Here is a 22,325-nt window from a genome sequence, read left to right on the forward strand (position 1 = left end):
GACTGACCAAAGGGACATTCCAGACCATCTGACATCATGCTGTGTGTAGAAAGAAGGGAAAGAAAGGAATGTGGGACGTTTCCAGGGATGGCTTTTGTCATCTCAAGTTAACATTGTACGTGATGGGTCCCTGCTCTCCCGAGGATGGCTGAACACCTGCCTGCCCATTGGAAGCTGTGAATTAACCCCTCGGGGTTTTTTGCTTTGCCTATGCGCGTAGCTTTTTCTTTCTCTATTAAACTACCTTAACCTCAACCCACGGGTTTTCTACCTTCCACTCTCCCGATTCTGTCCCTACTCTCGCTGCTGAAATAGCGAGCGAACAGCAAGCGGTGTCCTATCCCGTCCCGCAGGTGCCACGCTCCCCCCAGAGCAGGGCCTCCGCCATGGGGCACGATGGCGGATCCACCCGGCCGCGGACGGCCGCCCCGCCCCTCACGCCCGCCCGCGATTGGCTGCGGCCGCCTCGAGAGGCGCCCCGGGCCGGTCGCCATCTTAGCGCGCGAGGGGCTCGGCGCGGCAGCGCGGGGAGTGGGCGCGGTGCGCGAGCGGCGGCCGCGCGTCCCTGAGCCCGCCCGCAGCGCCGCGGGAGAGAGAGAGAGCGAGCGCTCCTCTGGGGCAGGGACCGAAAACAACAGCCTGAGAAACCGCGGAAGGTGCGAGGCGGCAGCAGTCCCCAGGGATGGGAGTATGTGGGCTGGATTGCAGGCAGGGAGTGAGTATGGGGACAATTGCAGTAGGGAGAAACCATCCTTTGAGGGTACGCGCTCAGGAGGGAGGTGGGAGAGCAGCAGTGGTGGGAGCTGGGAGCTTCCTGCGGTGCCCAGCAGTGGTGGGAGCTTGGGAGCTTCTTATGGTATCCAACAGTAGTGGGAGCTTGGGAGCTTCTTGCGGTGCTCAGCTGTGGTTGGTGGGTCGGGGTGGAGCAGCTGAGCAGTGCAGGGCAGGCTGCTGGTCTGTTCCATTTAGATTTGCTTTTCAAGGAAGAAATAGGTGTGTAAGAATCCAGTACAACATAGGTGTATATGATATGATTTCTGTGTCTATCACTTCCATTTTGCTCCATGCAAAATGATGCAATCCTCTAGTATTGGCTCAAGTGATGAACTGGGCTGCGTTGAAAGGTTGAAAGTAATTTGTCTCCTTTTTTTTTTCTTTTTTTTTTTCTTTTTTTTTTTTTTAAATATTAGGCGCCATGAGTGGAATGGGAGAGTTCTCTTTGTTGGGTGATAGTAATAGAGAGCTTCCCAGAAGTCGAATGAAAGGTGTGAGGTATGTCGATTTCGAGATGGTGGCTATTATTATTATTATTATTATTATCAAGCTCTGACAGCGCAATTACCAGGAAATAGAATTGAGAAAATGTAGGAAGTAATGTTTGTGTTCTGCAGTGTTGTGAGACCGTTGTGTATGTGAGTAAAATAGTCAGTTTATATAAAGTTCCAGTATTTGGAGTAGGTTCATGGAAAGAGCCTTTTTTTAATGCAATTTGTTATGCTGTTAGCTAGTGAATCATACTGATCTGTATGTATTTTGTACAAATTAGCTCTGTTGATTTATTCAGTATGTTTCAAATAACTATAATGAATGTGATTAAAACTGATTACATAACAATTTATTTGTGCCGGTTCTAGTTACCTGAAATACTGCATGCCTAGCAGATGTAGTATCACCTTTATGTATGATGATGTACTTCCCCAGTTAAGAGAGGGTGACAGATTTTTTTGTGGTGTGTTTTGTTAACTGCAGCTTCTTTGTGAAGTCATTTGGTAAAAGCTTAGCTCTGGAACAGCTGGAAGTCAGAATTAGTTTCTTACTAATATTCTTGATGTTCCTAAATCTTTACTTTTACCTCTGAAGGCAGTGTGCTAAGCTACTAGAAGAGCATTTTACAGAGCCATATCAGAGAAATGGTGATTTGTGTCATATGTCTAAAGCTCTCAGTGCAGAAGGTAAGTGTTTGGGATCCTTTTATTTTCAGCAGTTTTATAGTATGCACTACTCACTATTAATTTTCATTTTATATGATCTGTTAAGGACAGTAGATGAGCTGCTGGATTTGATTAACACATTGTTTATTTTGCTACTTACCAGTAGTTAGCAAGAACAATTAATTCCTTTTGATCCCTCTCCGGCTTCTTTTCTTGATGAAGTGATTGTCAAGTTTGCTCTAAAAGAAACCTCATTTTTCTGGGTTTTTCTGCATGAGTAACTTTTTTCCAATAGTTGAAAAATTGTATGGGATGCGTAGTATTTATGGGTGTTTATTAAGCCAATTTCTTTCCTGTACTTAACTGTGCTTTTTGAAGGTCCAGGATTTTTTGCCTTTTTTCCTTTTGTATGGTTATCCTGTACTGAATGTAGTAACAATATATATATAGCTAAAGATAACAGATAATGCCCTAATCAGTACATGCAAGTCAGTCCTTGTAATTCTCAGCTAAGTTTTATATCTATCCATCTGGATTTCTATTACTAGCTCTTAAATTCCCTTATTTAAAAAAGTCAGGGTTCTAATTCCTGTTGACTTGCTGAATACTATTTAGAAGACTACATTGGTGATGGTGTATTCCTTTTGTTTTATGGATTAGGATGCCCTTCAGGGGTGGGTTTTTCTGTGCTTGCTTTTACAGTGTTGCATGGTGATGGGAAGGATGAAGACACTGATTTGTTTTGTTTCTCTTCTGCAGAAGTAAGTTGATCTAAAGCTTTCAGTTCAGTAGTCACTGGGGTGGTGTGAAGTAGCAATTTTATAGGAGCTTGTGAGTTTTCATGAGAGTGATTAAAGCAGGCTCAGGCCCCCTCTGTGTTCAGGGTCTGTGCTTTATGACCACCTACATCCCCAGCAGGTGCTTGCTTGCATTTCTCATTACACAGTGTTGCTGTGTAGTGCACATTAGCTGTTCAGAGCTTGGGTTTAGGAGGGTGTGCTTTTACAATTCTCATTAGTGCCCCTTGTTGCCAGATCTGTTCCACCCTCTTGTGTGCACACAGTGTGCAAGAAAGCTACTCATTAATATGTACATTTTCTATACATAAAGATTAAAAGATACTAAAAAAAAAAAAAACAACTTCACTTTGCCCAGTAGTGCGTCAGTGTTGAGGTTTTCTGCTTCTGCATCTTAAAAAACAAATTGCCTTGTGCATGACTCTTGTGTGTTGTGGCATGTTAATGCCATTGTTTCATTGAAATTTACATTTTGGACAAACATGAAATGCCTTTTTTTCCTCTTATGAAATTCAAGTTTAGCATTTATTGCAAAATACAAGTGAGTCAGATCTTTGGCATTTAAGCCCTGAAATTAGGTCTTATTGAAAAAGGACAATGTAGAATCTGTTTCAGGAATCAAGTATGTTATGAGTTTTGCATAATATAATGGGGAAAATACTGAGTGCAAACATGAAGTCAGGATTCCTTTTACTAGAAACACTTTTATTTATTACAAAGGTGCACTGATGGCTACAGATGTTCCACTTTGGAGCTCTTTCCTTAGACCTCCCCTTGTACAATTCAGCAGCACTTACTTTGAAGCTCTGTCTAATTGAAATGGTGGGCAGGGGTGGATACTGAAGGTGAAAACAGGTTTATAGAATACCTTTCCCTGGGATTTGGCTGTAAGCCTGTGGTTTAACTTGTTTTCCTTTTCCCCTCTAAATTTAGAACAGAACGGGCTTTAAATTTGGGCTGTGTGGCAGCAGCTCGGAAAGACAAGCAAGGTAAACCTTTAATAAATCTTTTCATGTCTTTAAATGCCAGCCTGGGGGAAGACTTGACCAAGTAAGTGATTCCAGACATTTTCCTTGGGCTGATTTTTCTATGTGTCCTTTAAACTTCACTAATGTGTTGTTGGTATGAGTGTCTGATACTGTGGGAACACATTGACTACAAGTATCATTTCATTGAGAGGCAGCAAAAACCAAATTGGTTTGGCTTGAAAATGTGTGAAACTGAAAGTTTAAACACTGTGGTAGATGGCTGATAAGGGTTCAGAGGGAGAGAGATCTGCTGAACTGCCAGGCTGTGGTGGGAAGGACTCACCTGCTGATCCTATTGCTCCTTCTGTTTCGATAACCAGTCACAGCTATATGAAGACTATGCCAGCAATATTCTGTGGTCTTGTCAAATCTAAAGTACATTCACTTGTTTATTTGCCCAGTCAGTGTGAACCTGAAGGAAGTCTTGAAGTGGCTATCTTCCCTTTGCAGTGTTACTGCTGTGGAGATTGACGTTCATGCAAACAAGGATAGTCCCACAAAATTCTTTCAGGTCTGCTGCATAAGGAACCTGTTCTGAAAGGAAGATGTAGGGAATTTATCTTCTGAGTTTGGTGCATGTAACATGCACTGCTAACCTTGCCCAAAGTGAAAGATTTCATGTCTGGCTGTCAGTCTCTGCAGCAGTGTTCTCCCGACGCTCTCACCATTGGCCAGACGCAACAAACTGAGCCCCAGAAGAACAACACAAGGCTTCCTCCCTGGAATAAGGCTGGTTTATGCACACTGCTTTTGTGGGAGTCTTGTTAGCTGTTGCAGCAGAGCAGCTGGAGGTCATCATATGATAAAACTTAAGAGCCTTCCTAACAGGTTGCCAGTAAATGGTTTTGGTGTCATTGGTCATGTGTTCTAAAGATTTTAACAGTAACAAATGAAAAATGAATCCTGGAATATTCATAGTCATGCATTTACTCTCACTGAGGATAAGAATCACTACCAGCTGCTAAGGTTTTGTTCAGCCTTGCCAAAATTGTCAAGGCTACTTTTAAGGGGGTTATAGTAAAAAGGAGATATTTTTTAATGGGGTATCTGCTATATGTGTGAATTTATTTGTTACATAAATAGGTCTGTATATGTATTTAATGATAGATTTTGAAATACTCTTGTGAAGTATTTGCAGGAAGTTTGGTACTTTATTTAAAATGCACAGGTCTTTTCTTTACAATTTTTTTGTTTGCAGGCCCTTCAGTCACAGTATCAAAGAGAAAAATGTTCAGTACCCATTTTCTTCCAATGGTGGGCTGAGTGATGGATCAGCTCTAGCTCCATCATCTGACATGGTGCGTTAACATGGAATTTCCTTATATTCTCACTTGGTTTGGTATATGCATAGTTAATAGTGCACTTTGTAAAACAAAACTCTGCAGCCTTAACAGTTTCTTGCTACTGTTCTGTCTTACCATAGGGATGTGCAGCTACACTGTTCATAAGATAACTTGACAAAATGAGTGCAGCTCAGACTCCTCAGTGAGATCATAGCTGAAGACACTTAGGTCTGTCCAGCTGCTGTGAAATTATGTATTTTGAATTTAGCTTTTCTTAAAAGATACCCCAGGCTTCACAACATTTGAGTTGGGCACTTCTTTATTTGTTTTTAAATTTGGGGCATCTGCAAGGCTTATGTTCACATCCTTAAAACAGTAATTCAGGACAACAAGGTTGGTGGACAAATGGACCTCTTTACGTTCTGTTAAATTTCCTAACCTCATCTTTCTAAATAGGTTTGTGAGGTTTTAGACCAGAAAACATAGGTTGTGGATATTTTAAAGTGACCATAAAGGAACTGTATATCCAGTGCCAGTCATGTTTTCTTCTGTGGGGATTGTCCTGTACACTAACCTTACAAATGTCTGATGTGATTTCTTAGGTAGTTTTGTTACAGTGCCTGTTATAGTTTGAAAATGGTTTCCTTGTATTGGCAAACTACTGGAAACTAGCTACGTTTTTTGAGGGGTTTTCCCCAAGTGATATTCCTAATTATTTTTTGTTCTAGGCTGCAGTATTCCCATTCTTCAATCTTCCATGTTTTCTTTTCTCTGTATTAGTAACTTTCTTTTGCCTTTTTTTTCATTTACTGTTTTAATTTGGTTTTTGTATGTGAGTATGCAACTAAATTGTTTGAAGAAATAAATTTAGCTCTGTTTCAGAAATACTGCAGTGGAAATGTTCTCAGTGAAATTCAGGTGAGCCAAGTGTTTTGTGCCTGATGGCCATTATGGAGCTGCTCAGAGTCTTCACATAGCTCATCAGTCATCCACATCAAATGCCTCTGTCAAAATGGCAAATGATTGTAGACCCTCTTGCCTTTTAGTTGTGCAAGCAACTTTTATGTTCATTGGCAAACTTTTCCTTTAGGAGAACAACACTGGGCAAGATATTGATGAAGCTTTGGGCATAGCTGTTAGTAATCTTGGCCACTTCCGTGATGCAAGCAAGGTGAGTGAAATTTAGTTAAATAACTCACTAAATAATCAGTCCTCTCCTAGACTGGAGGTTTTTGTTGTGGGTAGTCACACATTAATGCACTATTTAAATTTGTTTTTCCTGTCTTTGTTTTGTCTTTCAACTGTTCATGTTCTTTCTGTGAGTACACACTTAAAGCCCAGGCTACAGTCTGAGAAGTAGTCTGCAAAGGAGTACACAAGCCTGTGCATAATTTAAAGTTAATAGGTCAATACATACATTTAGCAGAACCATATGCAAGCCAGTCTTTAAGTACTAAGTTTGTGTTTCCTTGGATCAGGGAAAAATTCAGCTTTTGTTTTTACTCTAGCAGCTAGTCTAACTTTTAAATTCTAGTGTGCCTCTTTCTGCATTTAAAGGTGGAAAAGATGTTATGAAGGCAGCAGAAGTAAAAAATGCAACAAAATGTGCAGAAAAATGTAAATCAAGTAATTTATATGCACAGTATAAAACACAGGAAGAATCCTAAAATGCCAGCTAATGCTGTTAATAGGTTTTATTAATTACCTTTTTAACTTTATCAATGATAATTAATTTAAACAAACTTTAGCTCTTCTTAAATGTGCTGTAGAAAAGCTTGCAGTTCTGTCTTTGCCATCTCTTTGTATTTTACTTGTAAGACACACAGTATAGAAGTATTTAATGTTTCAAAACTTAGTTCTGGTAAATGTGGTGGAAAGTGTCAGTGAGGCCTGTTCTCCATTACTTTCTAGTGGCCAATCTTTATGTTAAGCAAAGCTATGTTGAATTCCTAATTCATTTACTAATAGGATATTGTAAAAACTTCCCCTTTCAGCAGCTATACAATAATAACCCAGGGGTATTATATTATAATAGCAATCTGTTGTGGTTTGCAACAGATTTTTAACAAATACTGAGAAATTTCCAAAGCAGTATTGCACTATTGAGATTGCTTTTCCCATGGTCTCTTCACTAAATGTAACTGTAGTGACAAAACTGATGTTTAGCCAGAGGAAGATTTTTTTTAAATGTTCCCTTTATGCTCACAATGAGTTTTTAAAATCAGTAGAAATCTCAGCATGCTGTTATCTGTGTATGGTGCAGGTCTGAAGGTCAGGTAAGGAAAGTGAGACATTGGGCCCAAGATCTGTGTGTTTCTTCATAGACCTAAAAGCTTCAGTGGGGGACTCAAACAGTGCCAGCTGACTCCAGGTTAGAGAAAACAGAGGGTTGTAATGAGCTATAAGTGGTTTAATGTACCTCTATCTGCTGGGGTATCCATCACTGTCTTACTGTTCATTGCTTCTGTTCTGAATTTTAAAAGTAGTAGTAATAGTATTGTGAGAGTAATAAAATAATAATGAAATAATGCATGTTTATTTGTACTGAACAAAATAGGTGCTGGAATACTTGGAGTTGAAAGTAAAGCATAAAAAAGACAAAGTTACCGAAGCTGCAGATAGAACACTTGATGAACTTATTACTCTTCTGTCAAGGTAGTAATCTAGTTTTGTAGTATGGCACGGGTGAGTTACTTTTCCAACAAACCTTGTCCTAATTCAGGTGAAAGAGTAAAATTTTGTTTTGAACTTTCTTGTAGCAGTATTTCGTAGTACCTGTCTTTTATTTTTACCCTTTCATTGTGGCATCTTGGAGCTGGTTTAGCTTATGCTGCCTCTGCTCTTAAAAGGATAAGAAAAACTACTCATAATGTTAATTTTCTGAAAAAGCTCAGTTTTGAGGTTTTGCAATACTCTTATTAGTGGATGATAAATTTTAACAGCAGGGATAGCAGGGGTTTTTTATATTTACTTCCTGCACGCTTTCAAGCTGATAAAAGCACAGGGACACTTCATTTCTCGATTTTCACAAATATTTGTCTTCAGACTGGGGGCAGAGAGGTGTTAAAGCTCAGGTTTCCAGAAGAGCCCCTGAGGGGGGATGGTCTTTAATTCTGCCTTAGTAGAATTAATTGTAAAATTCAACTGTTTATTTTTCAGTTGGATGTGTTTGGAAATATCAGGAGGCTGAAATGGAAGAGTGCTCCAAATAGTTAATTAATAAATATCTTCTCAGTGTGACCTCCTTAACTTTCATGGTTCCTCCAATTACAGAGTGCATTTCCCATGCCTGTACTTCTCACTGTTTGGGGGAGATGATCCTTGTGTGTGAGATGTATCCACTTTGTATTGTGTGGCTGGCAGAGCTGTGTGTAACAGTTCAGATTTGAGTCTGTGCAGCTGAGTGCGTTTTAAATTCTATGAAAAGTAATGTCTTTAACACAGGAAAAGGAAATCATTCGCAGAATTAAAGGAGAACATCAACAACTACATTTCTAGTATTGCAAAAACAAAGGAAATCATTGAAGAGAAGAAGAAGCACTTGATTGGTGCCATTAAGACGGCAAAGGAATTAAAATTTTCACATGCCCTGAGAAACTGTTGTGATCTCGCTCAGGTAGTAACATTCTTGCACTGTGAAATAATTTATTTTTAAGGAATATATTAAAATTTGGATTAGAAGTTTGTGGTCCCAGTTTGCCGATTTCAGTGCTGACGTTTTGGGGCTGTTATATTCTTAACCTGCTTCTTCACAGACACAGAATTTTTATTTGGTCTTAGTCACAAGTTACAGTTGGGTGACTGATAGGAAGCAAAAAAAGGTGGTTCTTACCTTGAAGAGTTTGGCATCTGAAACAGGAAGTGGAGGGGGAGGATAGGAAAACTGGCACAGTGCTGATCAGTGAAAAGGTGATGTTTGGATCAGTTCAGTTTCTTAAGCCTTTTTTTATTCCAGAGCTCTTCATCCTTCTCACTGAACTACTCCAGTATTCATAGCCACGCTCACTTGATCCTCTTGGTCCCAGGCCTTTACTTTTGTTCTTTCTCCCCATCATATCTGCTGTTCATAGAAATCCATGCTACCTGCCATGCTGTATCAGAGCAGAGGTCCATCTTCTGAAGTCTCAGGCAACAGAGAGGAGAGATGCTTGGAGGAAGCATCCAAGAAACTGGGGAAGTTGAAGGTTGAGGGTTTTAGTATCAATAGGATGCATCAGGGTCATTACACTGAATAAACATTACCTTATTTTGTCATAAGATTGTGGAGCATCTTCTTTAATGCCATTGTAAAGCTTGTGGCAATGTGTGTGGGTGTGTACATATGTGCATTGTATGTACATAGGCATAGGTTGTGGCAGTGAGTTCCACCTTTTACTGTTTAAAGTGAGGTTTATGTAAAAAAGCTTCCTCTGTGATTTCAAAATGTGCCACTCTATTTCATTTGGAGCCTTTGTAGTCCTTGTGTTGAGAAAAGGAATGAATAATTGGTCTTGTCATTCTTTGAAGAAATGTGCTTTTCAGAATCGCCTACCCTGCATCTATTTGTCACTTTCCTGCTGAAGAAACTGGGTCTTCTGACTCAGAAAAGACACCTAGTTGTTCCTTTTTTTCTAGCATTTACTTCTGTCTCACCACTGTGAGTTTTTTGGGAACTGGCAGCCACCACTCTCCTCTCATAGGCCTGCCTTTTTACTTAGAGATCACTTTCTCATTAGATATTGAAATAAAAGGAGTATCTGACTTTTGCTTCTGTTAGCATGCTTAGATTACAAAATCCCAACCATTAAGTGTTAATAAGGCAAGAGGCATATTTGAGAATTGGCTGTTGGCTAAACTCTTGGGGTTTTTACCATAAAATTTAAGGTGTCATGCTATAGATAATAGATGGTTGTATAACTTCCTGTTTAATGGAAGCTAAGATTGTACTTCTTCATTTCAGATTATTTATGACTTGAAATTGCCAGTGGAGGCTGAGCTCTCAAAAGTGAAGAATTTAAAGGACAAAATACTTTCAAGGTAAATGACTGGAGTGGGAGATAACCTGTGCCTCTTTTTATCTCCCTGTGTATCTTAATTACAAAAACTGTTCATGGGACAATTAAACAGCAGAAGTTGAGCTTCTTCACTTGCAGTTGACTGAAAAACTACTTCAGGCATAAGTATGAACTCTTCACTAAAAGTAGGCAATAGCCTTTATGTGAGGCATGGGGGAGAAAACACATACAATTTGCTGAAATATAGGCAAATACATGTGCACTTTAAAAACCCTTGACAGACTTCTGCCACTTCTTACAAATAGAAATAAATTGGGAGAATAAGGGCTTAATTACTTTTTTAGTGAGTCAGTTTCTGACCTTCAGGAAACATTAAATGCTTTTTGGACTGCTGGTGTCTAAAGAAAGTTGTGGAAAATCCCAGTTGCCGTGCTGTCCTCACTGGAAGCCACTGATGATTTCTGTAGCAGAAGTTGAGTAAGAAAGTTGGTCACAGCTGAGGTACACCTGACCCTGTGCAACTTGGTCATAAGGCTGGCCAAGAGTGCTGCAGTTCCTGGTGCCTAAAGGCCACACTGGAAAATGATGGAGGGACAGGACAAAGATGGTGCTCCTTTGGAACATCTTGGGGTGGGCTCCTGTTGTATTTCAGGATGTGGAACCTCTCAGGGAATAGAGTGGAGGGTGTGATTCTGACTGGTGCAGAGAAATGAAGCTGAGCAAGTTGATTATTTACATGCTAAATGCAAACAATTTTTGTAGGATCACAGAATCATTTAGGTTGGAAAAGGCTATTAGGATCACTGAATCCAACCATTAACCTAACACTACCAGTTCTACCTTTGCCATGTGTTTAAGTGTAGTGTCTACATGTCTTAAATCACAGCCATAGAATGGTTTGGTTTGAGTGGGACCTTCAAAGGTTGTATAGCCCAAGTGTCCTCCAGTGAGCAAAGGCATCCTCAGCTAGATCAGGTTCCTCAGAGCCCCATCCAGTCTGACCTTAAACCTTTCCAGGGACGGGGCATTTACCACCTCTCCAAGCCACTTGTTCTGCTGTTTCACCACTCTTACTGTAAGAAATTCCTTTTATCTACTCTGAATCAACATTCCCTTAGGTCAAGGGGTAATGGTTTTAAACTATTGCAGGAGGCTCTAGAAAATTTGTGTGTGCCTGTCTTTCTGGAGGGTGCTGTAAGATCTCCCTGGTGCCTTGCCTACTCCAGGCAGAGCAGCCCCAGCTCTGTTAGCCCCATGCCTCCAGGGATGGTGACCCTGGGTGTGTTGTTCCAACATGAGACAAAAATTAGGACCCCTCCTGTCTTGTTAGTTGCGTTCTTGAGTTAGAATATGGATAAAGCAATCTATAAAATCCTCTTTTAGAAAACTTAGGCCCTACCTACCGAGTCACTGTTTTGAAGATACTGTCAGTGATGAATGGCAATTTCAGAGATGCCTGTTTAAATGCATGGTAAACTCTCCCAATTTAAAAGAAAGCTGAAACATAACAAAATCCAATTTTTTTTTCATTGGGAAGTTTTTTGAGAACTTCAGCTGAACAGAGGACAAAGGAGGCCTGATAACTCTAAAGGCATTATGTACCTTGTGCCACTCCAAAATTACACCAAAGGTGAAAAAAACCACAAGTAGGAGGTGCATAGAAGTTGCGACACATGCTGTAGACATAAAATGTTGTAGAAAAAAGAGTGATACTTTCCTGAAGGGGCAGTGGGAGAGAAGCCCAGACAACTGTTCAATACTACTTACATTTTGGTTTTCGTTAATTAAAACTGGATAGAAAAGCTAAGGCATTTATTTAAGTTACATTCACAGTTCCCTTAGTTTAAATGTAAAAGTGCTTAAAAGATTTTGCTGGTTTTCATTGGTAAAGAAAATAGTTAATAATGTAGCAATGAACAGTAGCATATATTTTGGACTTGAGTTACAGTTTTGTTCTTTACAAAGGAAAGAAAATTCTTTGTGCAGAATAATATATTGAACTAAACTGAGTGTAGATGAGAAAACTGGGTGAATGCTGCAGCACTCTGTGCATGAGAGAGAAAGCATAAGACAAGAGGTTTTAAATATGAACATGAAGATAAATGAGCAGCCATATCTGGTTTTTGTAGGAACAAATAAACTGGAGTAGGTAATTAATCTTACTTTGCCCCTCCATGAATATTGTGCTGAAAAACACCATAGGTCTCAAACTGTCAAAGTGATTTAGGTATTCTTGTAACTCTCTATAATATTTGTTCTCTTCTCTTGAGATTGTTCCTGAACGCTTTTGAGATTACATCTTCATTAGAAAATTTGGAAGACATTAAACAGGGAATGACAAGGAAGTAAGTATTTTTTAATGAAAGAGAATAGATGTAGTAATTTACCTGCTCTAGTAGTTATGTACTTATTGGAGACCAAATCATAAAAACTGTAGGTGCTTATAGAATTCAAAGAGTTTATTGAAGCAAAGCAAATTTTTATATGCTGGTATTTCAATCACCATTCCAGTCAGTCCAGTTTGTGTTTCAGTTCTGACATTTTGGTTTTGCTTGTGTTTTGCCCTAGTATATTTTGCTGAATCACCTAAGTTACCCAGATTTCATTTATGCTGTTTACTTTTCAACTTTGATTGGCACTTAATGATTCGACCATGGAACCAGTTAGGCTGGAAAAGGTCATTGAGTCCAACTGTAAACCTAACACGGCCAAGGCAACCACAAAACTGTCTCCCTGGGTGCTGTGCCTGCTGTGTTTGTACTGCATGTAATAGAGATGTTAATCATTTCAGCACATGAAAATGCATGTAAATGAATCTAATGAACAGCAAGTACTGAAATTGGTAGTATTTCCAGTTCACAGTCTAAATACAGATTGTGTCAAATGCCAAAAGAAATTTAAGATTAACAAAGAAAACCCTTTTATTTTTAAAATTGCAATTGCTTTTAATTTATTTGGGGACTTTTTGTTTGTTTTTTTGTTGTTGTTTGTTTGGTCTTTGACTAATACTTGAAAAAATAGGATGGAGTTGCTGTTAGGGCTGTTGTAGTTAACAATGAATATGCTAAAAAAGATTTATTGCATACTGTAATACTTGAAAATCCTCCACATGAGAGTGAGTAGTATCTGTTAGTACAAAAGCATCTGATATGCCTTTTGTTTTCAACTTTGAGCTATCTTATCATATTATGAATATTGTTTTCAAATAGTTAGTATTTGTACTTGTGGTCTCTGATCATCTAGGTGGGGGTAGCTCTTGCAGTAAGCTGTGCCCAAGTATATGTACTGTGTCTGTGACAATTCTTCCTAGGATTCAGAGTTATAGTACTGGTTATTTGTTGTCTTGGTACTAAAAAGTGCAATTCAGTTTATTTCTAGCAGGTCTTATGAGGCATTTTTTGACATAGTGATGCATTCTTAATCAAAGCTCTGCTTTGACTTGTGCTTTTCTAGAAACAGACTGAATTATGTTAATTTGTTTCCAAATAAAATTTTTCCCAAATACAGTGAAGATAATGGGCAAGACACTCTTATCCTTGATGAGCAGGAAGAAACACCTGATGTCATAATAGAAGAAATACTTGAAGATGACATGGAAGGCAAGTGTCTTAGTACCTCATGCTTTCAGTGTTCCATTGCTGAGTGTGATCCAGTTTTTGAGTCCTGTATTATGCTGTGTGTTTGGCTCATGCAAGTTCTTTAATGGTGTCTGTTTCAATTCTTTTGAGGGTTTTTTTGTTCTCCTGTTTAGCTTACTGAAAACTGAAAACTCCAAAGAGGGTCAAAAGCACTATCTGCTATACGATGATTTACTTTGACTTGTAAGAGTTTCTGTCATTGGCTCCTGGAGAATTCTTTTCTGTCAGTTACCTCAGCTTCTTGAATCTTCTCTCAGGCCATTGTCCTATGATATTTGGCAGGAGCAGCTAGGTTCCTCAGCTTGTCAGGTTCTCCCTGGATCGTACTAGTAAGAGTGTAGCTGACAAGTCCATGAAGGGATCCTTCCCCTCTGTCAGAAGACTGAATCTGGAGTACTGTTTTCAGTATTGGACCTTGTGGTACTGAAAGTCACTGTCACACACAGGAGGGAGTCCAGCAGAGCTGCCAGGCTGGTGGGCAGGAGGTGCCCAGGGTCTTAGAGGTGTTTTCCAGCCTTTATAGTTCCATAGTTCTGTATGTAAGACAAGATAGCTGACTCATCACTCTTGGAGATGATGACCAGGGGTGATCCAAAAGAGGCTGTGTCCCTAGAGGGGAAATCTTCCAAGTCATTCAGACTTCTTGTTCAGGTGCCATCTTTTACACTGGAAATGGCCAAGAGAAATCTTGCATCTCTTCTGGATGCAGCATTTCCTAAATTTGGAGTGCAGTCCTGGATACCTGCTCAGATTGTTTCAGATGCCAGATTCTGTGTAGTCTTTCACCCATGATGTGTTGCAGTTCAGAGGTGGCAGTGCTCCAGGATGTTGCAAGTTTGTCTGGTTGGTGTGCCCTGATCAGTCATGCAGGTGACATTCAGTCTAGATGATGTTGTCCACTCTTTGCAGGTATAAAATACTCCTGTAAGAATTGGGTTGTGGGGCTTCCAAAACCCTCTGATCCATTAACAACCTTTGTTGAGTGGCTTCAGAAAGAGAAACCTGTCTTTTGCATCCCTAATGGAGGGAGGTGCCTGCAGTGCAGAGGATTTGGATGTTTAGTCACAAATCCTGTCACACATAGGGTCATCTCTTGGCTAGTTCCTTGGTCTTTGTGCACTAACACTAACTATAGGAAAGTGCTTAGCATACCTGTTCTTAAAAGTAGAAGTCTTAATCTCTAATTTGCTTTCTATGTCCTTGTTAGAGGGAATAAAAACTCTGAATTACCCACTTAAATTCAGGCTACCACTTTGTGAGTCAGCATTTTGTTTTGGAGGGTAGCATAAAGGGAGGTAGTTCAGAAGAAAAAAATTCCATCAGGAAGCAAACATGGTAATAGTTTGAAACAAGTATGAACAGACTTGTCAGATTAAAATCTGTTAGAGGTAATATTATCATGATTAATGCAACATAAACTCAATCATATGCCTGATAATATCTGTTGGAGTCACTTGGAGGGTATTTGATAATTTGTTATGTCTTACTCAGGTTTGACAGAATTGGTGTTGGTAAGCCATGTTATAAATCCATGCCATTTCTATATTCGGAGATATTCACAGAAGAAAGAAGCATTTGCTTTGCAGACAAAATTAGAAAACTTCTGCTGTAGTAAGAGTTCCTATCTCTTGCCTTCAGACATTTTGGAACTAGGTAAATTGTTAATTTCTAAAGGTCTACACAGCTTAAAATACTACCTTGCAATATACCTTCCTTAGTATCATATTCTTTCTTTTTTCTCTCCTCCCTCCCACTCCTTTATGTGGTAAAGCAGTCCTTATAAAGTTCACTGACTGAATAGAAACCATTCTAGAAAGGAAAATGAAAGACAATAATACATTCTTAAATCATTAAAATTATTTCCTAGCCAACATGTTGATGATGTTACCCACTTCCATAATGTGTTCAGAAAACTGATAAAAAGTATGTATTATGTCAGTGGGGTTTTTGCCACTTTTCTCAGAACTATAGAAAGTTTACCAGAAATTACTTTTTGATACAAGCCAAGCACCTGTTAGCCTTAAAGACACTGTGTAAATTAATGTGAGGGGAACTTCTGGTGGCTACAGAGACAAGATTTACTGTCTTTGTGTCTTCATTGTAGCAGTAGCCTTTTTATTACCTGTGTGGAGGATGGGAATAGGGGAGCGTTATGCAGAACTGTAACAATAGTTTTGGTGTGAAATACTCTAAAATACTGAATTTAGTCCTTTTGTATTTGCTTCCATATAGGTGCTAGAACTTTCATTAAGAGTAAGGAAACTGGAATGTGGTGCCGTGCAACTATCACTGAACTAATTCCTGTAGAAAGTAAAAATCAGAGGAAGAAGCTTTGTGGTCCAATAAGATACAAAGTGTGTGATATTGCATTGCTGAAAGTATTCCTGATTGATTTTGGAAGCTCTGTAGTTCTGATTTTCTCAGGGTATGTTTATGGAAAGAAGGGATTTTGTCTGCAGTTGCTGTCTTTACTGTTGTTATTCAAGGACTCTTCTGAGAAACAAGTCCTTCCTCAACTTCACACAGGTGGAAAACCAGATACCCAAATGGCTCTGGTATTCTCTGCATACATATTCCCTTCAAAAAAAAAAAGTGGCACTGTATTTAAGTGCACAAGTGTACAAGCCTGCATTCATTAAAATATTTAACTGAGACATGAATTGCAAAAGCAAACTCATGAGCATGTAAGTACTAAATGTTTTAAAAAAATGCATTTCACTGAGACTTTAAAATTCTGTTTTATGGACATGACATTACGCCAATTACTGCAATAATAATTTACAATAAAAGTTTGGGGTTTGGTTTGGGGGCTTTTAGGCATTGGATTTGCAGTATTTTGCTTTAAAGCTAGTGCTGCATTTATTCCCATTGACATTAGATGTGATCCCACTGAAAGGCCTGATCCTGCTACTCTGCAAATTATTGAAACCCATGACATTTGTCTGTTTGTGAGGAAGCCTGACCAGCACATTGAGGCAGAGCTTGCAGCCATTCCTCCTTTAGCAGTACGGTGTTCACTGAAGGATGTTGTTCCCAAAAATGAAGTAAGTACAAACTGCTTGAAGTATTTCAGGACCTTCTTAATAAGATTTCTGTAAAGAATGTAAATATGGAATTTAAAATTATTTTATTCCAATATAAACAGAAGGAAACTCAAGAGTACAGGGTTTATTTTTTTAAGTTAAATTCTCTTGTAAAAAGATGTGTTGCATTGCTCTCATTGGAAAAGAAATGAAAGTCTTAAAAAGCCTGTGAGACTACAATTGTATATTTCAGGCTTAAATCTCACTGTTCATACTTTAGACATGTTCTTTTGTGAAGTTTAAAAAGTAATTGCAAAATTGATCCTCTTCTTTTGTGTCTGTCTGGTAACTATGCAAGCAGTAACTTTCAAAAGTCATCCAAACAAAGAATAAATGGCTTCTTAAAAAAAATTTAAGGTAATCCCTTCAGGGATTGTACTTGTTACTTAAAAAATTTTGCCACTATTGTAAAGTGTTATTTATTCTCTTTCAGTATAATCACAAATAAAGTACTGCCAACCTTTATTCTATTACCAAAAAATGAATATATATATAACAGTATTATTTCCTTCAGTATTCACTTTTTATTGGGCTTGCTTTATTCTTGCTACATTCACGTGGAAGTGAACTAAGTCCAGTACACCTGTGCATTTCTGACAGTATTAACTGTTGGTCAGTTTTGAGGAGTTTTTACCAGTCTGATGTTGACTGAAGTAACTTTAAATAGGAAAGTTCTGGAACAATTTTCTCAAGTGTAGATAAAACACCTTCCTTATATGTACTTTCAATTTTTTCTGTGCATAAGAGGCACAGATTTGCAGTATCAAATGAGAAATGCATTAACTTGATCCCAGAGAAACAAATTAAGACAGGCTTTTCCAAGGTAGATAAAATGTTACACAGGATGCTGTGGAGAGCAGCAACGTGTAAATTGATCAAATCAGGTTGTGCATTTGTGTGAAGACGCAAGAAGACAAACTTACATTTCTGTTCTCTCAATTCATGGGAAAGTCATGAAATGAAAGTAAGGTCAGATGATTCTGGTTGATGTATCAAAACAATCTGAGGGGTCTTCAGAAGAAACATGGTAGAAACTGCAGTCCTTTGGCCTGACTCAGTTTTATACAGTTTAATACACATACTCATCCATAATGAATTCCATTCAGTGCTGTCCTGGCTATGGACTAGACAAGTCTGACCATGTTCAGTATTTAATCTGTTCAGATGCATCTGTGCTTTCTTCTTTGCATTTACTTTATCTATCTTTTAATTATTTTGTTTGTATTTTTTGTTTTAACATTCTCTGACAACCCCAGTAACTTTTTCTTTCTAATACAGGATGAAGGTTGGGAAGAGGAGGCAAAGACAAAATTTTTAGAAATGGTAAATAATAAAGTTGTTTCAATGATGGTGTTTAGAGAAGAGGATGGTGTTCTCATTGTGGATCTGAGAAAACCTGCATTTAATGAAGTAAGCAGTAATACACCACTGTCTCTCAAGGATGCATTGGTTTTCTTAGATTTGGCAAGGTATGTGTCTTCTTTCCTTCCATCCTGCTCCTCATGCCATAAGAGATAACAGAATAATGCTTACCAAGTGAAGTTTACTAAGCTGGTTGCTTTTGCAGTGTTCCATATATTAATGTGTGATGTATTAACCTTCAGCAGTGTCTGCTGATTTCCTTTTTTCACCTTCACCAATGAGCACCATGCTATACTCATTTGCACTAGTCAGGCTTCATTTAGATAGGGAACTTTATTTTAGAAAACGGCAAAATATATGTTCTGTACAAATTTTAAGTAACGGGGAGGCTCTCTAAATGAAAAGCCCTTGATGTCCATCACAGACAGAAAACCACACAGAAATGAGCCTGGGATCTGTTTGATTGGCTGGTAGGCAGTGGGAGAAGCACTACAGATAATTGGCTGCACCACCTGCAAGAGGGAAAGTTTAAGCTATACATTTAAGTATCAATCAGGTAATTTTTATAAGATAATTTTGTGTATTTTAATGGGAAATTTGACATTTGAATATAAAAGGGTTCGTTTGCAGTTCATTTTGACTGACTTTATTCAAAATTTCTCTTTGTTTATCTTAGGTTTAAATTACAGCTTCCCAGCCAGTTGGAAAACTGCACTGTCTTGCAGTACAGTCCACCAAATATTCCACAGGAAGGAGAAGAGGTCTTTGTTGTGGTTTGTCACATTAATAGTCCAAGTGATTTCTATCTTCGCTTGGTAAGTTTAGAAATAAAACCTGTTCAGATTAAGCTATGAGTAAACATTTTAATGTTGACCTATTTGTAGCCCACACTAAATAAGGTACAACTTCTATTAAGTTCTGTCACTTGTTACCAGTGATTGGATTCCTAGAATTAGTAGGTGAGATTAATTCCAGCAGTCATTGATTCAGCCTAGTTAAACTTCAGGAACTCTTAAAATCCCGGAAAGGTTTTGTCAGTTCTGTAACATGATTCATTCTTTTGTGGGTGTGCAGTATTTTACTGGTTAGAATTGATTGAATAGGGCACTATTCAATAATTGTCAGGCTCTTTAATTCACTTTATGTATTCATGACCACTTTAATTTTGGAGGGAAGACTGGAAAGTACAGTACTATTAAAAGAATTATTCCTTAAAAGAGTAAAAATACCATTAAAAAGAACATCTGCTGTGTATGTGTGGTTTGTTGTTTTTATTTCAGAGAGAGAGTGTGGAATCTTTAGCTCTTCCAGAGAAAATTCAGGAGATATATAAACAAGAGAATGGTAAAAACTTTGAAATTTTTTGCCCAGTTGAAGGCCAAGCATGCATTGCAAAGCAGGAGGATGGGAATTGGTACAGAGCACAGATTATAGGTGAAGTATTGATTCTTTTACTCTAATGCTAGGTTGCAAAATCAGATGTGCTAGTAGGTCAGAGTCACATGCTGGATATGAGCAGTAACATCCAGCCAGTATTTTTACTGGGAATTATGGTGCTACCAGGTAGCTTCATAGAGTCAGTAGTACTAATTCATATTCTTTTGCTATTAACAGACTGATTTATATACCTGTGCTTTCTAAACAGAGATGCAACATATTCCATTCTCTAGAGACTATTGAAATTCTATTACATAATTATTTCAAGTAGCATTTCTCTTGCTGTTACAGTGTGAACCCCAGCTTTGGCTATTCCAGCCAGCCTGTGAGTGTATCTGGTGTTGGTTCATAATCCTCCATAGTAATTCCAAAGGGAGTGGGGGGCTGTGCTTGTGCTGAGTCTGTGTTGCCTGTAGGTGGGCAGTGTAGCATGTCTGCTTATGTGTTTACTTGGCATGTCTTCAGTGTGCCAGTGTCTCACAAAAAGGGCCCAGATGCCAGGGCTGGCGTTTCAAGGACCTGAAAGAGCTGGCTCCTAAAGAATACTCATTTTGGTGGGGGTATAAAATTTAGAAAAAAATTATACTAGGTGGTCATACAGCATGAATGTGGGGTCTGCTCTGAAATTCTGGTGCTTTAACCTGTATCAGATACTAATTTTTTGTTCAAATATCTTGGGTTGTTTTCCTTGGAGGGCTGCCAAGTTGTCGGGAAGTTCTGGTAAAATATGTTGACTACGGCAACATTGCAAACCTAACTCATGAAGACATACGCAGAGTGAAACAGGAACTCCTGAGCTTTCCAGAAAAGGTAAATGCCTGGATTAAACACTCAAAATTAACAGCATCTCAGTGAATGAGAGGGGAAAGGGAGAATTGTGCACCTTCTGAAATACATTAAATAAATAAAATGTTAAGGAACTTTGGTTTTGCCCACCATTATGAAGTGTCTCACTTAATGTTTTGGGTGCATATTGAAAACTCAATTTTTTTGTATCTTTCAGGTGTTAATTAAATCTAATGTTGCCCTGCAATATACATACTGCAGGAGAGGTATATATACAATGTGTATATACATGCTTATTTAATTCACCTAAATTTATTTCCGTAATAAGCCAAATGAAATTTTGTGTTCTTTCCTTTTTAAATTATAATCTCGTAATAAGAGGGGGTTTTTATATGTATTTTTGTTTGCATTTAAAATTTGGTGTTTTTCTAACTTGAGGAATGGATGGAGTGTCCCCCTTTTGACAAGGAGGAAAACTGACTGGGAAAGAAAATGGCAAAGTATTTCTGCCAAATAAAAAAAGTCCATAAATGGAAATTATTTTTTTCTTTGCTATTCATTTGATAGTTTTGGTTACCAATCACAATTATGCTGAACTTTGAGACTTCATCTGTTGGTAGGGGTTTTTCTTAACTCCTTGAAGGCACTTTTTTTATCACTTCTGTGCAATAATCTTTACTGATCTCTGTACTAGTTCTATGCCTTACCATAAAGGGAGAAAAAGAGATTTAGGCTCTTTGTATTTCAGCAAGAAGGTCTCTGAATGTGAGGTTCATGCTCAGCTACTGGGAAGGGAGGGATCATTTTGAACTAAATCAGATTGTGGTAATGTGGAACCAGAAGCCAAGGTTGTGCTGTTGTGCATGAGTGCAAAGAAAGCCTGTGATTCAGTCATAATGAGATGATACTGATCTGTATGTGATGTTGGTTGCACAATCTTGGGTTTTTCTTCAGGCAATCAGGTGTAGGCTGGCTTGCATTGAGCCATTCAAAGGGGCAGATGAGTGGAACAGAGAAGCCAAGGAAAGATTTGAAGAAATGACTGAAGATAAGCTTATGTTGTGTTCAGTTATTGGTAAGTTATCAGGAGTGTATTAATTTCTATTTCTGTATTGTTAGGTTGTCTCAAATGTAGAAACAATCACTTTGAAATTTAAAATAGTATTTATTTTAAATGCTTGTGTTCATACCTGCTAGAGATAGTCTCACTCCAGGCTATCTAAATTCTCTCCTCTGATTGGAGGAGGCATAACAGATAAAACTTGCAACAAAAGTTCTGTTCATGTCTTATCTTACAGACCACACCAGTGTTACATAAGTATTCTGATTATTCAGGTGGGCTTGTTTCCCAAAGTACTAACTGTCCATGACCTTTCCTGACTTTATTGGTGTCTGTGACTGTGATTGCTGCTGCTCTAAAATATTGCCAAAAAAGAAAAATAATTTCAGATAACACATATATGCCTTAGTACGATTTTTCTCAATACCATATATTGTTCATATGTAGCTACTTACTTCTCAGCCCTTGTGGAATGATGATTTGGAGGCCATTTGATAAATGGAACTAAGCATAGCAGTTGGAGTTTTTCTACAAAAGCATTTTGTGATTATTGGTGTATTTTAAGTTAATTTTATGGATATGTGCAAAGCTAAGCATCTGCATATTGTTAATGTTCAGAATCAGTTATTTTGTACATCAGATGTAATTTTGGAGAATTCTGTCTTTTGGCATTATTTGTCATTGCTCTAAAACCAGAATCTTCATACTGTCATTGATTGGCACTAATTATGTTGATATTATTCATTCACAGAAATTTTAGATAATAACATCTTATCTATTGAGCTCTTCAATGCCTCTGCTGATAATGGGAAAAAATTCAGTATTAACTGCCAGCTAGTTGAGGAAGACTTAGCATCCTACATACCTGGGTAAATACATTGTGCATTTCTTTCAAAGTTTTTGGAAATACAGAATTTGTGTATTGA

At 38.3% G+C, this 22,325-nt stretch overlaps 1 protein-coding gene across 1 annotated transcript in view; it reads left to right on the plus strand.

Moving 5' to 3' along the window:
• The first annotated feature begins 576 nt into the window (after window positions 1–576).
• RNF17 (ring finger protein 17) overlaps window positions 577–22,325 on the plus strand; it is a 45,021-nt gene continuing 23,272 nt past the window's right edge. The window contains exons 1-21 of the mRNA XM_066570884.1: window positions 577–656; window positions 1,191–1,272; window positions 1,861–1,952; window positions 2,634–2,692; window positions 3,662–3,717; window positions 4,955–5,054; window positions 6,130–6,210; window positions 7,597–7,694; window positions 8,484–8,655; window positions 9,979–10,055; window positions 12,304–12,378; window positions 13,541–13,632; window positions 15,163–15,324; window positions 15,904–16,096; window positions 16,550–16,715; window positions 18,033–18,223; window positions 18,793–18,931; window positions 19,397–19,550; window positions 20,248–20,363; window positions 21,294–21,414; window positions 22,151–22,268. Coding sequence (XP_066426981.1) covers window positions 1,196–1,272; window positions 1,861–1,952; window positions 2,634–2,692; window positions 3,662–3,717; window positions 4,955–5,054; window positions 6,130–6,210; window positions 7,597–7,694; window positions 8,484–8,655; window positions 9,979–10,055; window positions 12,304–12,378; window positions 13,541–13,632; window positions 15,163–15,324; window positions 15,904–16,096; window positions 16,550–16,715; window positions 18,033–18,223; window positions 18,793–18,931; window positions 19,397–19,550; window positions 20,248–20,363; window positions 21,294–21,414; window positions 22,151–22,268 — 2,339 coding nt within the window. The 5' untranslated portion in view covers window positions 577–656; window positions 1,191–1,195. The remainder of the gene's footprint in view (window positions 657–1,190; window positions 1,273–1,860; window positions 1,953–2,633; window positions 2,693–3,661; window positions 3,718–4,954; window positions 5,055–6,129; window positions 6,211–7,596; window positions 7,695–8,483; window positions 8,656–9,978; window positions 10,056–12,303; window positions 12,379–13,540; window positions 13,633–15,162; window positions 15,325–15,903; window positions 16,097–16,549; window positions 16,716–18,032; window positions 18,224–18,792; window positions 18,932–19,396; window positions 19,551–20,247; window positions 20,364–21,293; window positions 21,415–22,150; window positions 22,269–22,325) is intronic.

This window comes from Molothrus aeneus, chromosome 2 (assembly GCF_037042795.1).
Source record: "Molothrus aeneus isolate 106 chromosome 2, BPBGC_Maene_1.0, whole genome shotgun sequence".
NCBI classification, from domain to species: domain Eukaryota; kingdom Metazoa; phylum Chordata; class Aves; order Passeriformes; family Icteridae; genus Molothrus; species Molothrus aeneus.